Below are 17,637 nucleotides of genomic sequence, written 5' to 3' on the forward strand. Positions count from 1 at the left end.
TTTCCAGCAGATTCCACTGCAATTGCTAAAGTTACAGTCTGGTATAGACAAATTTATTCTTGGATCATTCTTTTTCAAAGAAACTAGTTTCAATAGGCCTGTGACATGCTCAGCACTTGTTATACCCAACTACAACAGTTTCATGCACCATGGAGTGCCCCAACTTATTAGATCTTCATACAGTAGTTTCTTCAACAACATTTCATTGATAACAAAATGATTAACAGAACAGATGTATTCCTTACTACCTGGCCACCTCATTTTCCAGATCTTTATACCTGGTTTTTAATTGTGGGAACATTTCAATAAATCACACTGCTTATGAGAAGCATCATAGTAAACTGACAATGGACACTAACTATATAATTAACTAGTATTTAAATTAGATTGCCTTTATATTAGTTAAACTACTAGTTAACTATATTTAAACTATTCAGATAAAAAAAACTGTTATTTTAATCTAGTCTAATTTTTTGTTTGTTTTTATTTCATCCTTATTACTTTTTAACTGTCTCAAAAATACAAATTTTTCATCTGACAGTTTGCGTCATCTAGTCGTTACAGTTTTTTCGAAAAGGAAAACATGCACCGCAGCACTACTAACAAGGGCAGTGATGTATTCTAAAAATGCTTTTTTCAAGCCCAGCAATCATATAATATACTCAAACTAACATCATTGTTTTCCAAATTCCTGCCAATCATTTTAATTTAAGAAGTACAGTAATAACTCGATAAAAGTACAAAACAAAATAAAAATATATTTGCATGAGGAATTAATTATTGTGACATTGTCACAATACTGGGCTGCAATTTTCAATTATATTTTTAATGTATTTAATTTAAAATACATCTCTCCACCTCAAATTAGTAGTGGCTTGCCCCTATACATCACACTTTTCCTTTAAGAATAGAGTGATGCCATTCATCTATCTAACACCTCACAGGGGAAAATTTTGAATTGAAGTTACATGACTTTCAGTTTGCACTAGAAGTTCATATATATAGTTAATCAGGACCTTCTGTCCCTAAACTTTCCATAGCTTGTCTTGGCTTTCATCTATCTAATTCCATTCTAAAGATTAAGGAAGAACAAACAGACAGTGATAGTGGGAATTTATAAGTCTACAATTTTTTCAAATTACAGTCCAATAACAAACCATGTATTTTCTTACACATGTTACACATGTGCATGTGCATGTTGTGAAGCTCAATTGGTTGTTTTTCTTTGAGTTTGACTTTCATCAACTAGCAATATAAAAACTGTAAATGATACAATTACTCGAAAATGAGTAAAAGTGTTCAATGAAACTTGCTGACATTAACAAAAGTTAAATTGATCTTCATAAAAATCAAGACATGTTTGCTCTACTTAATACAACAGATTTCTCCAAGGCAACATTATAGTGAGTTAATAGTTTCAATTACCAAATTAAGATAGTAACTGTAATTAGTAGTTACCGTACTGAGTAGTTAACTATGTAGTTTAATTACATTAGTAGTTAACTATTGCACATCTCTACAGAGAATCAATTACAATCAGCTGTTCAACAGTCAACTGTAATTGAGAATCAGATCAAGGACCACATTGAATAGTATCCCCTTTAATGCTAAGGTCTCTGTATAGCCAAATGTCTTGTATAAATAAAATGATAGTGGCAAAGAATACCAGAAGATGCTCTACCTGTTTTTATATTTTTACATTTTTTTGCAGAGGCAGTAGCCTAAAAAGGAAGGTCATCTCTGTAACTTTGTGAATTTTAAGGATTGCTGATGGTGAAAAGCAAAAAAGGACTAAAGCAAGGTGTTTACCTGTGTTTTTACACAGATAAGTCATATTTATATTTTATTTATTAAAATAAATAAAATGTTTGTTGCTTGCAGCACTAAAGGTGCCTTAGGGATGAGTTTTTGTACTAATTTTTTTTTTTTTTAAATGTCTTCTGCATATCCTGAGAAGTCACCATACCAGATTTAAACTGCTAAATATCTCTCTAGACATCATCAAATAGGTTTACTTTAATTATGATTGCCTATTATACAGTGTGTCCCAAAACTCTGAATACGTGTAATGTAATGTCTCTTTGGATGATGGCAGGAAAATGAACAATGGGAGTATATGTTGTAATGCATGGCAAATCCAATGATGACCATAAAGTTGACCTCAAAGGCATTTTCAAGTCATTCAAAAAATATTTTTAAAATCATGCATTCAAGACCAAAAATGTTAATCAGAAAGTTGAAAATGTTAATCAGAAAGAAAATCATATAAAAATTAGTAAGAAACATTAGATAGAAACATTAGATTACATGCTTCCAGACTTTTGGAATACCATGTATATTTTATAATATAACTGCTTCATGATATGTCATGTATACTTTATTCATGTACACTTTATTCCATGAGAAAATTTTAATTTTGCAATGAAGACAATATTTAAGAGAAGAATAATGTTTAATAATGTTACAGTTTTGTGTTAGTAATAATAGTTTTTCATTTATCATCATCAGACTAAAAAATTAGTATACTTTATGTCAGTGATTCTCAACCTTTTTTTCGTCATGATACACTTTTAATAATTTAAAAATTTGGTGGCACACATGGTTACTTCGGTAAGTACCGCAGGACAACCAGTGACCTCATAACAGTGATTTTTAAACACAGTTAGTTATTTAGGTCACATTTTCTAAACGTCTTGGTAACTACTGGCAGTTACTGGTAACACTGGTTACAATTTCCAAACGCACCCTAGGAAAGTAGAACCGATTAAACTACTTGTCTGACATCGCTTATGTATGGATATTTGCAGTGGCGGCACACTTCAAAAATCTCGCAGCACACTAAAGTGCCGCGCCACAGTGGTTGAGAATCACTGCTTTGTGTGTTCAAGTACAAAACCATCTACATAAGCTTTTGATCTCAAAAATATTAAAATATGCTTACTTTTAATCTGATAATTTGCATCACATCAAATTTTATATAAAGGAAAAAAATACTATATGTATTTAACATATTGAATTTGTGAATCAATTTCCATTTCATTTATTGACTTACCATCACTCCAAGAGCTGGTAATTTGTTTGCTGTTACATGGTTACGGAAGAGGCGACCCACATCTTCAATTTTTGCATTTGGCAAATTAGGAAGGATAACCTATAAAAATATAACAAAAATATATTTTAATAGAATTAATATAATCAAAATTGATAATATAACAATATGTGAAAGTCTTTTGTATTATTAACTGATAAATGCTGACAAACATTTCCCTTAATTTTTTGATATACAACCATACAAACAAGCACTTATCAGAATTTTTACTACAGTTTGCTAAGTTATAAAAATTTTCTAAATTGAATATTTACAATTCATTTTTAATTTTAAAATCAATGAAATAATTCCAGTTCCAAAAATCATTGAGAAAAAAATTATGTTTAATAAAATATGAATAATGAATGTTGAAGAAAAAATATTGTCATGAAAAAAAAGAGAGAAAATCCTAACTATTTTCTACAACACTTAAAACTTTCTAATTGCCAACTTATCTATTTTTGAAATTTAAAAAAAAAATGTATTTTAAAAATTGCAAAATAAAAACACTACTTGAATATTAAACATTAGGAAATGCATTACACAAGACATTAATATTAATCTTCCTAAAATTCTAAAATGCTTCTTTCTTTACTGGAAAATTTAAATACAGTAGAGCGTCGTTTATCCAAAAGCCAGTTAACTGAAACGTCAGTTAACTGAAAGCTTTCCAGTCAGACTGTGTCGTGCTGAATCAAATGTTTTTGATACTAGATTAACTTCTAAAGTATATTTTTTTTTTGTTTTTATATTTTTCAATATATTTATTTTGTTTGTACAAAACAAAGAAATAATTTTTAACGATACAATAACCTCGATTATTATTATAAAAATTTTCGTTAGGCTTAAAATTGACGAAAATTCAACACGAAGCGACACGCAACAAAGAAAAATTTCAACATCAGATAGGTTAATATATTTTTTTGTACATAATTGGTTATCCAAAAAAATCAGTTATCTGAACAACCTCAGTCCCCAATTGATTTGGATAAACGACGCTCTACTGTACTTTCAAAAATTGCAGAATCATATTAATATTGATACATATCTTATAAGATTTATTTTTTTAAAATGCTTTTAGAAAACTCTTCCACTTCATTTGTTTTAATTTTGAAAAATAATATATAATTGGTTATATGTAAATGTGTATATATATAAAAAATGAATGTGCTTATTTATTGTATTTTAATATATAAAAATTGTCATTAGTTGATATAACTTCTTTATCTTTATAATAAAATAAAACAAAATATACTAAATGAACTAATACAATAATGATGTAAATAATATAAAATAAAATAAATGCACAAAAAATACTTCTAAGTATAAAGGCAGGTGCAGGCTAAGAATTGTTGTGTTTTAGCTTTTCTTTTATGTAGAATTTCCATGCGGAAGCTAGTCAATCCACATCCCTGGCATTAATACAACCATCCTTTAATTTACTTTAATAGATTTTGATTTTTTCTTTGTGCATTGATAATGTTGAGGAATGCATAGCCCTGAGGATAGTCGCTTCATTCCATTTAATCACAGAGTCCTCTGCTTGTGCCATAGAGGATAATACTGTGTTGCAGTGCCCTTTATTAATGTCATATTTGTGCTCCTTAAGTCTGATAGCTAAATTCCTTATGACCCCAATATAGTCTTTCTTAAATGTTGGTACGACAATATTCACGCCAAACACCGTATAAACGTTGCGAAAAGTTCACTGAGTTCAGCGTTATATCCACATTTGCTTGTCGCAAGTACTTCGACGAACCTTACTGTCGTCGTCTTCAGGCGAGTGCATAAATTTGCCGAAAAACTTTAAAAAGAACAAATCCGATGCAGAATAGAACGCATAAAGCTTTACCAAAGCCGTTACGAATGTAAAGCAAAAATTCAAAAACATTCGAAAGCCGATCGAGCATCTGGCTCCGCAACTAGTGAGGCCGTGCATGCGCAGACCCGCGCTCACGCTAAAACGCGCTTAAACGCTTAAATAACATGACCCAAATATTGGGCAGATCAAGAGTGGGAGTGTTGCATGCTTCTAGCGTGGTGGTAAGTAGGGATTCCCAGATGAAAACTATTTTTCTATCATTGCAGCACTTGAGCATAACTAAGCTCTCCACGCTCGAGAAGTCAGGGGTCTATGCTGTCCCACTGGAAAATCTAGCAACAGGAGTAAGCACACGATATATCGGGGCCACCACCAGAATGCTTGCCAGCCACCTTGCTGAGCACCAAGACAATGTAATGAGGGGTAGGCACACCACAGAGCTGGCAAAAAAGGCTCTCGAACAGGGTTACAATCCGCTATGGTCGCAAACGCATATGCTCAAGTGCTGCAATGATAGAAAAATAGTTTTCATCTGGGAATCCCTACTTACCACCACGCTAGAAGCATGCAACACTCCCACTCTTGATCTGCCCAATATTTGGGTCATGTTATTCAAGCATTTAAGCGCGTTTTAGCGTTATCTAATATACGATTAGCGTGAGCGCGGGTCTGCGCATGCGCGGCCTCACTAGTCACAGAACCAGATGCTCGATCGGCTTTCGAATGTTTTTGAATTTTTGCGTTACATTCGTAACGGCTTTGGTAAAGCTTTATGTGTTCTATTCTGCATCGGATTTGTTCTTTTTAAAGTTATTCGGCAAATTTATGCACTCGCCTGAAGACGACGACAGTAAGGTTCGTCGAAAGTACTTGCGACAAGCAAATGTGCATATAACGCTGAACTCAGTGAACTTTTCACAACGTTTATAGTCTTTCTTAATTCCTAATTCCTGATTTTCAAATGGAATTTCGTATACGCCTGTTTTTTCTTCTTTTTCAATCATGTCTTTATCATTTCTTAAAATACTGTAAAATTAGGTACCCTTTTGAAAACTATTTTTGAGTGTTTTTTGTCTGATACTTGTTTCATGATGTTCTTGATGTTTCAATTATAAGTGAACTTGGAAATTTTAAACTGATTTGCTTGGGTTCTTATTATATTGCCTCCTTTATATCTGTATAAATTAGACACTCAAAAGAGCACCTAATTTATACAGTATTTTAAGAAATGATAAAGACATGATTGAAAAAAAAGAAAAAACAGGCGTATACGAAATTCCATTTGAAAATCAGGAATTAGGAATTAAGAAAGACTATATTGGGGTCATAAGGAATTTAGCTATCAGACTTAAGGAGCACAAATATGACATTAATAAAGGGCACTGCAACACAGTATTATCCTCTATGGCACAAGCAGAGGACTCTGTGATTAAATGGAATGAAGCGACTATCCTCAGGGCTATGCATTCCTCAACATTATCAATGCACAAAGAAAAAATCAAAATCTATTAAAGTAAATTAAAGGATGGTTGTATTAAAGCCAGGGATGTGGAGTGACTAGCTTCCGCATGGAAATTCTACATAAAAGAAAAACTAAAACACAAAAATTCTTAGCCTGCACCTGCCTTTATACTTAGAAGTATTTTTTGTGTATTTATTTTATTTTATATTATTTACATCATTATTGTATTAGTTCTTTTAGTATATTTTGTTTTATTATTTATTTGTTAATTTAGCTAGTATTTTGTTTTGAATTTAAATGTAAAAGTGTTCAAATGTTCTGCCGTTTAAATGTTAAGTTAAAATATGTTCGAATTTCAGTTGCATCTGAAGATGGTCTATCATATTGGGTCGAAAACGTTAATGTTTGTTTAATAAACATTTCTCAGTATCAGGTGTTTGTTGATTCATCAATATTTTCCTTTTTTCAAAACCAGCACTGACTTCATTCCTTAATAGATCTTCAATTGATAGATAGGTTTAATAAAATGAATTAAAAGACTGCCTTTTGGCATTAAATTTGACAGCTTAGTATCAAATGCTTTCTTAGGAACTTTTGAAGACATGTTTAGCCATATTTTTACACAATTTCTGTGCATTACCAAATTCTGATCAATTTACACATAAATGAATATAATATGAATAAATTATTTAAAAAATATGGCTGATTATATCTATCAACTAAAAATCCATTCAGGATAGAAGTTAATTCTGTTTTTGAAAAAAGATAAATGATATACAAAAAGAGAGTAAATCCTCCCTGAAAGATTTGATTGTGATATATGTCTAAATATATGAATAGGTTTCTTAATGAATAATTATTGGAAGAAGTTGACTGAAGCTAAATAATTTTTTTTAAAAAAGGTAAGTGAATGTGCATATTTATTATGTTTTGTTTATAATAATGTCCTGAAAAACCATTAAAAGCCAACTGAAAACATTTCACACACAAATTCAGTTCAATTTTGTATTATTTTTGGTACGAAGTTGGTAAAATTAAAACAAAATATTCTTCTAATGTTATTTTGAAATAAAATAAAATATTTTTTTTCAAGTATATATGAGGGCTGTTTTTTTTTCAAGCTCTGATGGTCCATAAAACAAAGACAAGTGTATATAACAAAATGAATTTATTACCAAAAGTTAAGTACAAACATGGTTACTTTTTGACAATCACTGTGAAGATTGAGGAATTTGTCATATCTGTGGACGTCATATCTATGTCATATCGTTTCCATTCTCTTCTCATAGAATGTTGTTGCCAATGAATTGAGATGGCCTTAACAACATTGTTTTTAAGATCATCATTAGTTCATTAGTCTCAAAACTCTGCCCTGCTAACCACGTTTTCAGTTCAGAAAAAAAGTGGAAGTCTTCACACATTATAAAGTTTTTAAGCTGGGTGGAAGTCTAAAGGTGGAAGTCTTCACCACCTTTAAACACCCAGCGTATAGCTCCAATTTAGTGTTGAGCGACTTCCACCTCTTTTCTGAACAGAAAAAGTGGCTAGGAGGGCAGAGGTTCGAGACTAATGATGATTTTCAAAACAATGTAAGGGCCCATCTCAAGTTGTTGGTGGGAACATTCTATGACAAGTGGATGGAAAAGCTCGTCCACAAATGTCTCAATCTTCACGGTGATTATATCAAAAAGTAACCATATTTGTATCTAAGTTTTGGTAATAAATTCATTTTGTTATTTACACTTGTCTTTTTTTTTATGGACCATTGAAGCTTGAAAAAAAAACAGCTTACGTACATTAGACAAAATAATTTTGATTGTGAAAAACAGTATTTACATTTTTGAAATGAAAAACTTTTGAAAATTTTGGTGATTTCAGTAACTGTAAGTCTATTTTGAATATCATTTACTTTCATAAAAATATAATATAAAAGAAAAATAAGAGTAATTTTTTTCCTCATCAAAATACTTGAAGCTCATTATTTTGCAAAAATATCACATAAATAAATAAAAGTTTGAAAAATTTTTTGATGATTTTGGAATTTGCTTTCCAATGATAATATTAAAAAAAATAATAATACTATAATGAAATTATGTGAATAATAAATAATATAAAAATATTTAAGAAAAAATATTCTGCATTTTATAGCAGCTTTAGAAATGGCAAAATTAGAATAATTTTAATGTTGTTATGGTCTTTTAATATGTAAAAAATTGTAGCTATACAACTTTTACATAACTAAAATCTAGCTAGTTATATATTTTTAATGTTTTGTTATAACAGTAACTGTCAAATATACTTACATTCTTTTCTGAAATTGGAGGCAACACAACCGTTTTTTCCATAGTGTGAATTACTATCTTCCACAATTCCTGCAGTTAATTGTTTATAATATTATGTAAACAAAATTCCAGTATTAATTTAAAGTTATAAAAATAAAAATTATAACATACTTTCAACAAACGTTTCAGAACTGTACGTTCACATTCGTGGGCAAACATGGACAGTTTTCCATCTAAAATATCCATCAATGGATGCAAAATATGATCAGCTTCTGCAATGACTTCGTTGCGCTGAGACTGCTGATTCATGGATACTTGGCCAGTGCCTTTCACGGCTGCAAGTAATGCACTTAATTCCTGCATACTTTGTTTTATAGTACCTTCCAGGCTAAAAATTGCAAATATATTGCAATATTAATGATATAATAATACAGAATAATACAATAATACAAATAGCATAAGTTTACATTACCTTTGAGCAAAAACAACACTTAAGTCATCAAGTACAGTGTTTAAGGACTGTTGCAATTCTTTCAATATTGTAGCAGCATCAGATTCCAACTATAACAATTATACATAACATTAGAAACAATATAAATGCTTTATAATTATTAATGAACGAAAATATTAAATTTTTGTTTATCAAAAATATATGAAATCTATATTTGTTATATGAAATCATAATTGTTGAGGGACTATCTTGTATTCAATATAAATATTAAGCCCAATTTAGATGAAGTGTGAGCAGCTGACATCAGTTGTGCTAAACTGTCACTCATGACACGCATTATTTAAATGATCACATTTCCACTTTGTGACACATGTCCATATATGCATGATCATGTTGTGGAGAATCAGAAAAAATAAATTTTTACAGCTGCAAATGTATGGCAGACTAATTAGCTTAAATCATTATGTGACATATACAATATGACTCATAACGATATGTGAATTTTAAAATATGGTAGTTGCACAATGGATGTTAAATTTGTATCAAATAGTTCAATCAATAAGTTTACTGTTAATTGAGAAAATGTGAAAATCTGCAAATATAAACATACAAAAGAGAATTAGGAGAGGGATACTTACAAATACTCATCAAGTAATTAATAAATTATTTTAAAGGTATTGAAAATTTGTTGAAAATAGGATATAAAGCATCACTATGCTTCAATTATATTAAATACTTTTTTTATGTAGTAGAGCATATAAAATTAAAATTAAAATATTTCAAAGATCAGTTTTCTTGGAAATTTATTTATTTTTAAGAGACTTCTCACTAAATACGTATAAGATCTTTTCAAATGTGCATGCTCACAAGCTTTGGCAGTTACTTTTGTATCTTCTTGAGTTTACTTCATGTAAATTGAGCTTTAAGTTCAGAACAACAATATTTCATTGTGTGAGTTCCACAGGGTCCCATATACTGTAAAATTTGTAAAATTTTATGAGAGAGCAATTTTTATTGTTTTGTTTAATATAAAGATTTGTGTGATTTATATTTTGACAGTTTGTAAGTGGACATTCTATTCTGGAAAGATTTATAGTAAACAACCTTCCTATATTTTAGAACTGAAAAAGTTATAGGGTGATTTGTAAGGTACTATGTATGTACTGTACTTAGAACCATGCAACACTGTAATACTGTCCTTTAACAAATAATATATGAATTAAGCTTTTTAAAGTTTTTATTATTTAATTAAATAAAACAGAAATTAACAAAGTATAATAGTGAACAAAAATCAGTAGGTATAACTGAGAGCAAAAGATATCTATATAATAATCGTCCCAAAAGAAAAACATTATTTGGTCCATTAACATTGTGCTTTATGATATTTATTTAACAATGCTTTCATGTATTCTTTATCCTGGTATTCATCTATTCATGTGAAAACAGTACTCAGAATCTTGTAACTTTTAATACAACCCATTAGTATCACTTAGAACTACATGAAATTAGTCCTTTAGTACAATTTGTCAGTCAATAGAAATTCCTTTAATACTGAAAAATATAGAATTATTTTTACCTAAGATGGTAAAAATAATTCTCATTTTTGATTAAAAGTGTACTTAGAACTCTGTGGAACTTGTATGACAATTTATAAACTGAACTAACCTTTTCACCTCCCATTGATTCAAACATTTTCTCTAGTTGTACTCTTAACTGCTGGATATTATTCATTAATATACAAGCCTATAATAAATAAAATTTAGCCAAATATTAATGAAAATATAATTTTTTAAAACTAATTCTTATTTAGGATTTATATATCAATGACTTCTGTTAAGTTTATTATTATTTCTTAATAAATATTTTATTTAAAATTATAATAAAAATTTATTATATAATCAGGATCACACTTCATATTCATAATATCACTATTTTGACATTAATGATGGACGAATAAATGTCCAAAAGCATTTATAGTCTGGTTAACAAAGGAAAAAATGCATTAGATGTTAAGGAGCTAATGGATTGCAAAGTCCAAGTTATCCAATAGGATACTGTAATTCTCTATCAAATGTCTAAAAAATATTTAGAAAATGAAACCTGAACATTTACTTTATTATTCTCTTTTTACTTGAAAGTTGTTTAATAATATTTTGAATGTTATACAAATGTTATTAAAATTAAAATAAAACAGATTTTAACAGTATAAATTAAAAAGATAGTATGATATCATGCCTTAGTTTGGGAAATGATAACTAAAAAGACAGACAGATGGATGACAGTGGGAATTTATAGATCTAGTATTTTTTCAAATAGCAGCACAATAATAATGTTGTAGCTAAGCAAGACAAAACATTACACAGTCAAACCAGGATTATCACATTTAAGATGTATAATTATTTTAATTGTCAAAACTGATCATGTTTTGATATTCTTAATGTAACATCAAAAGCTACTGATGTATCTGTATCAATAATCAGAAAGATTTCCACTGAAGGAGAGAATGTCACCATTGCCCTGGCTGTAAAAATTGACAAGCCTACTTCATCACTGACATTTTCTACACTTGGAAAGAAATGACCATGGACTCATGGAGTGCTTCTGTTATAGATTTGGATGATTTTGACTTATCAGTTACTTGTCTATAATTTTGGAAAAATTTAAGAAAGACCAATACTTTCTTCTGTTAAAGAAAATTTATGTGAAAACATTTTGTTTATGGAAAATAGAACTTCATTGCATCATATTTTAACAAAAAGCTTAATTTAAAATATAATAAAATAGATAACAGGAAATTTTACATAAAAAAATCAGAAATTATTGCACATAGATAAATGTTTTACATTTACCTCACTACCATTCTGATTTAAATCAAATTAAATTAATTTGGGCACAAGCAAAAAAAATCAGTTAAAGAAAAAAAATGCATCTTTTAAACTTCTGATATAGATGAACTATCATCATCTGCCATCAATAATGTTACAGCATGTAATTAGAAAAAGTAGTTAAGCATATTATTTTGAATATTGAACAATTATATTGAGAATCAAACCACTTAATTGAAGAATACATCAAACAATTACCAACAACATTTCTGGAAATTCAGATACCAGCAGTAATGAAAATCATCTTAGAAAAACAAATTTCTGAAATACCCCAATTTGGCTGTGCATAATTTAAAAAATCCTTTTAAGGACTACTATAACAATTCTTTTCAAAACTAAAACAAAGGGTCATCAATTCAATAAAACAATTGCATATTCTGAATAATAATAAAATATTTTGCTGAAGTTTAATTCTCATTTGCTGCATTTGATGAAATAAACCAAAAGAGTTGATTATGTCAATAAAAATATAATATAATAAAGGCCAAAATATTAAAAATATTAGCCACATGTTTTGTTGAGAGACACAGTATAAAATTAATGACAAGAAATCTTAAAATAGTGTTAAAAACTCTTTATAATTATAAATTTTGATAAATAAATAAACTTATTTTGTTATTTTTATTTTAAAAAGTAATAAATTTAAGCTACTAATAAGACAAACATACAACAATTATCATGTCATGTGTTTCTGTTTACTAAAGTGACCAACCAATCATACAAAATGACTGAATTTTTATTCTCTCATTGAATGTATTATAAACTATAATACAGTAATGCATTAATCCATCAAAACCGAATGCTTAATGTCAGAAAGTTTGTTATGTAATACATCTATGTACATAATTTAGACCAGTGGTTGGCAGCTGGTGGTCCATGGACCATTATTGATGGTCCGCGGAGAAATTTGGGCATTGATCAACAGAAGGTTATGCAAAGTATTACAAAGAAATGCAAAATGTTTAGTTGCTTTTTTCACTTATTGAAGGGTTTTTTATTTGAATATAAAACCAAATACAAAATGACTATTATCAATAAATAATGAACAATAAACAATGAGAGTGCAATTGTCAAGCAGTAACAAACTTTAGGCTTGCATTAATTGGTAATTAAACAAACGAGTTTCATATTAATATAGTAAAATTGAACTTTTATGATCATTATTCTACAGATTTTGTATCGTTTAAAAAAATTCATGATAGTGGTCCACGGAATTCAAAATTGTGAATTTAGTGGTCAGTGAGGTCAGAAAGACCATGATTTAGAGTATGGCATAGAAATACATTAAAGCATTTTAATTTGAAATTATCCGAAATAATAACAATAATCATATATTAAATATATTATTTTAACAAATGTATCTTACCGTTTTCTCTTGACTGACATAATTTTGAAATTCTCTCTTAACAATATCAGCATATGCAGTCAGAACTTTCACTATCGTCTAGAAAAATAATAATTTTTTTAAACATATAAAGATAAGATTACTTTTTATTAAATTATTTTCTAAAATTATTTATATTATTTGTCACTTAATTTATTGATAGCTCAGATTCAATTGAAATCAAAAAATTATTTCTTTTTTGTATTATTCTATTTTTATATATTTAAATTACACGAAAAAATGCTATATATCACTGTGGCTGCATTGACTTGCAATAAAATAATAATCATTAAAATCTGATATACAAATATTCATGGCAAAATGGAATTTTAATAAAAACTTCATTCAATTTAGAGCCTTTTTTTGTTTCCAGTACTGTTTAATGTTAATCAAATGTTTAAAGACAAATGTTTTTGATCTATACAAGATCTTCCTCGGGTCTACGTTAAATGGAATGCGTTTTGAAATGTTAATGTATTTCTAATAAAAAATAAAACTTTTGAATAAGTTCAATGAAGTTTTTATTAGTATTACTTTCCAGTCTCATTTGTTGTGTAGTTTTTCTAAAATGGAATTCAAACTTAGTCTAGTGAACAAGAGCACTCCTTAACAAATTCTATTGTCAGGTCAAAAGAATTTGTTAGTTAATTAGTTTAACATATAAATATTAATCAAATACATTAAAAATTTTGGCACATAGAAAACTAAGGAAAAAGATTTTAACAAAGCCTTAAAATAAATTTTCAATTTAAATAAACAAACAAATAAATAAATATCTATATATAGTGATTCAGAACTCATGGACAAACTTTAAGAAGTGGTCGAGCACATGACAAAAACTATTTTTTGTATAGGAAAATAAGGGTGCAAATGACACATTGAGGCACAAATGCAAGAAATAACACATGAAAGGAAACATAAATTGTTTACTCATAGCATCGTTGACAATTGCATCTTTACAACAATGTTTACAATAATTGCTCAAAATTGCATCCACCAACAGTACATCCTCCATCAAGCTGCCAAGCATGTATTGCTTGGCAGCTTGATGGAGTAATTGGCATACAGTTTCAAAGATGCCAGGTATTTCTCTCATACGTGCAGCTGCAATGGATATTCAAGTGACGACATCCTCAACAGAGTCAACTAAATTCTCGTAAACAAGAGCCTTCAGATGTCCCCATAAGAAGTTTGACACAATTTTGAGCAATTATTGTAAACATTGCTATAAAGATGCACTTGTCAACAATGCTATAAGTAAACAATTTATGTTTTCTTTCATGTGTCACTTACACCCATATTTTCCTATACAAAAAATATTTTTTGTCGTGTGCTCTACCACTTCTTAAAGTTTGTCCCATGAGTTCTGAATCACCCTGTATATATATATGTAGATATGCTTTATCTACACTGAACATGTAAACAGTAATAATAAATATTTTCATTCAGATTAACTGAAACATCTGAAAACTTGGCATCATTATGTGAATAATATTAATAAAATATATATTTAGAAATTTATCAAAGACATATTTATTCCACTCATTTAGAAAGTCTGTACAACTATACATACATAAGTAAATTAATATTTTATATATTTCAGAATTCAAAGTTAAATTTCATGTAGAGTTAAAATCCAACAATATAATTCTAATTGTAAATAATTCCTAATTAAATTTACTCCTCTGAATTAAAAAAGTATAGTGTATTATCTATCTAGATTAAAACAAAAATTCAGAAAGTTAGTAGTTTTTTTTTATTCAAATAAAAGTTTTCATTTCTATTGATAGTATATTGCATTGGTTTTCAAATTGCCAATAAATTTATCCCATGGCAACTGCCTTTTTCCTATTTAAATGATTTGACATGCAATTCATATAGAATAGCTATTACAAGTTATAACCACAACAATAGACCAAGTAATACCTCTTTTTTCCAGCTTGTGTTTGATTTTGAGTAAAAAAAAAAATTAATTATATAACTTTCAATAAATAAAATCTAGATTTAAAAACTGTGGAACTATTACAGGAAATCCTCATTAGTTCAAAATTCAAGATATGAAATAATTGTGACTTCAAAATTTATCAGATTAGAGTTTCAAATTATCTAGCCTAGAGCCCTAAAAATATCTCAATCTGCTATTTGTAGCCCAATGTTGCAATCCCAATACCCAACCATATTTTGAGATAAGAGGGAAAAATAAGGTAGTCTATGGGTAAGATGACACCCAAAAATGTGTTAGTGTAAAAGCAAAGCCATATTGACCAGATTAGAGTTGTTCTTGGTCTATTGTTCCCTTACATCATGAAGGCATTTCGATCTAAACAAATGAGTTAACACATATGACAGTTTGGACAGTTGTACACATATGACAGTTTGGACAGAAAAAATTCTGTCCAAACTGTCATATGTGTTATAACTTGGACTTGGTCTATTGTTGTGGTTACAACTAATTGAATTCCTTAATATGTACAGTACATCTCTATATTCCCAGCTGGGACAAAAGTTCAGTTATGAACTAACAGGATTTCAAACTACCCAAGTTCGAATTAACAAAGATTTCCTGTAAATATCTTTATACACCTAACTCCTGATTATCTGTGCTAATGTGTGAATGAAAAACCAGAAAATGTGAATAATCCAAAATAGTCCTCTAAACTATTAAAAAAAACTATCCGAGGGTTTAAATGAACTGCAGCATTTATACAGCTCAACTCCATTATAACATGATGCAAGTGTGAGTCTCAAGTTTCATAAGCTGAAATTTAAATCTTACATTTATATGTATAATTCTTATAATTTCCAAATTAGTAGTAGTAGGATATTTTCTTCAAATCTGCTGTTTATAATGTACATGTGTGATTTTTTCATGTTTTCTATCAAAAAGCTGACTATTGCTTATGATACTTTGTCATTTTACAGTAATTCTAATATTTTGACAATGTATGGATATTCATGAGTTTGGTGTATTACAAATTATGCATTTTTATTTATTAATTATATTTAACAGATCAGTTGTATATGTTTTTTTTATAAGAAACTAAATGGCAAAAAGTAAATTAAAATGAAAGAAAGCCAACTGATTGGAATGTGATGATTTCAAAATATAAATAAAACATCAAAAATATTTTCTTGATATAAGGCAGGTATGTCAAAGATATGGCCCGTGACATGAAATCAATAATGTTATTTGTTTATATTTTATTATCTTGATACCTAAGAAAATGTGATATTTTGTACTTAAACAAATAACACTTAATAAACAAAATCGTTTGAACTCAATAATTATTATTATTATTGTTATTGTTTTTACAGTAGAGCGTCATTTATCCAAATCAATTCGGGACTGGGGTTGTTTGGATAACTGATTTTTCGGATAACCGATTATGTACGAAAAAATATATTAACCTATCCATTGTTGAAAGTTTTCTCCATTGCATGTCGTTTTGTGTTGAATTTTCGTCGATTTTAAACCTAACCAAAATTTTTATAACAATAATCGAGGCTATTGTATCATTAAAAATTATTTCTTTGTTTTGTACAAACAAAATAAATATATTGAAAAATATAAAAACAAAAATAATTATACTTTAGAAGTTAATCTAGTATCAAAAACGTTCGATTCAGCATGACACAGTCCAACTGGAAAGCTTTTGGTTGACCGGCTTTCAGATAAACGATGCTCTACTGTATTTTTATTTATTCATATTACTTAGAGTTATTTATTTTATTTGATTTATTTTTATGTTTAATTTTTTGTTTACATTATGTTTTCTCTATTTCATCTTTTAAATTTCAAATTAAAGTCCGTCTTCGCAAGATCAATTATTACATAATTCACACTATTTTGCATATAAAATGAGTGTTTTCAAAATATTAGTAATTACAGTTTATTCTTGCACTTTGAGTTTTGCAATCCTTATTTTTGGATCAGTTTACAGACTTGCTTCAGGTCTGTAAACTGGCCAAAAATGTTTGTTCTGTGATTAAAGTTATTGCTGGAAAAGTACAAATGGTGTTTTTTTTTTTTAATTTATTGTCACATCTCAAATTATTAAAAAAAGTGTTTTTTGAGTTGGCTACTTTTGGGCTACTTTTTAGAAAATTTTTGGCTACAAAAGCTAAAAACATCTGGGCCACTGTCATGCTCCAGACAAAAAATTGGCACTTAAGTAGTTTGAGTTTGACACCCCTGATATAAGGCATGCAGTATAAAATAAATATACACTAGACTCTTCATAGTCTGGCAATTCCTTGAGGGGT

General features: G+C 28.7%; 1 protein-coding gene across 5 annotated transcripts in view; it reads right to left on the reverse strand.

The window, feature by feature from the left end:
- Nucleotides 1–17,637, reverse strand: part of unc-13 — a 347,436-nt gene that overhangs the window by 8,003 nt on the left and 321,796 nt on the right. For all 5 annotated transcript variants that reach the window (XM_067268874.1, XM_067268872.1, XM_067268873.1 and 2 more), the window contains 6 exons: nt 13,357–13,434; nt 10,771–10,848; nt 9,127–9,215; nt 8,826–9,042; nt 8,676–8,744; nt 3,053–3,151 (listed from right to left, as the gene is read on the reverse strand). In XM_067268874.1, the coding sequence (XP_067124975.1) occupies nt 3,053–3,151; nt 8,676–8,744; nt 8,826–9,042; nt 9,127–9,215; nt 10,771–10,848; nt 13,357–13,434 (630 nt within the window). The remainder of the gene's footprint in view (nt 1–3,052; nt 3,152–8,675; nt 8,745–8,825; nt 9,043–9,126; nt 9,216–10,770; nt 10,849–13,356; nt 13,435–17,637) is intronic.

The sequence above is a fragment of the Centruroides vittatus genome, unplaced genomic scaffold, assembly GCF_030686945.1.
Source record: "Centruroides vittatus isolate TY-2023 unplaced genomic scaffold, ASM3068694v2 contig_341, whole genome shotgun sequence".
Lineage (NCBI taxonomy): Eukaryota > Metazoa > Arthropoda > Arachnida > Scorpiones > Buthidae > Centruroides > Centruroides vittatus.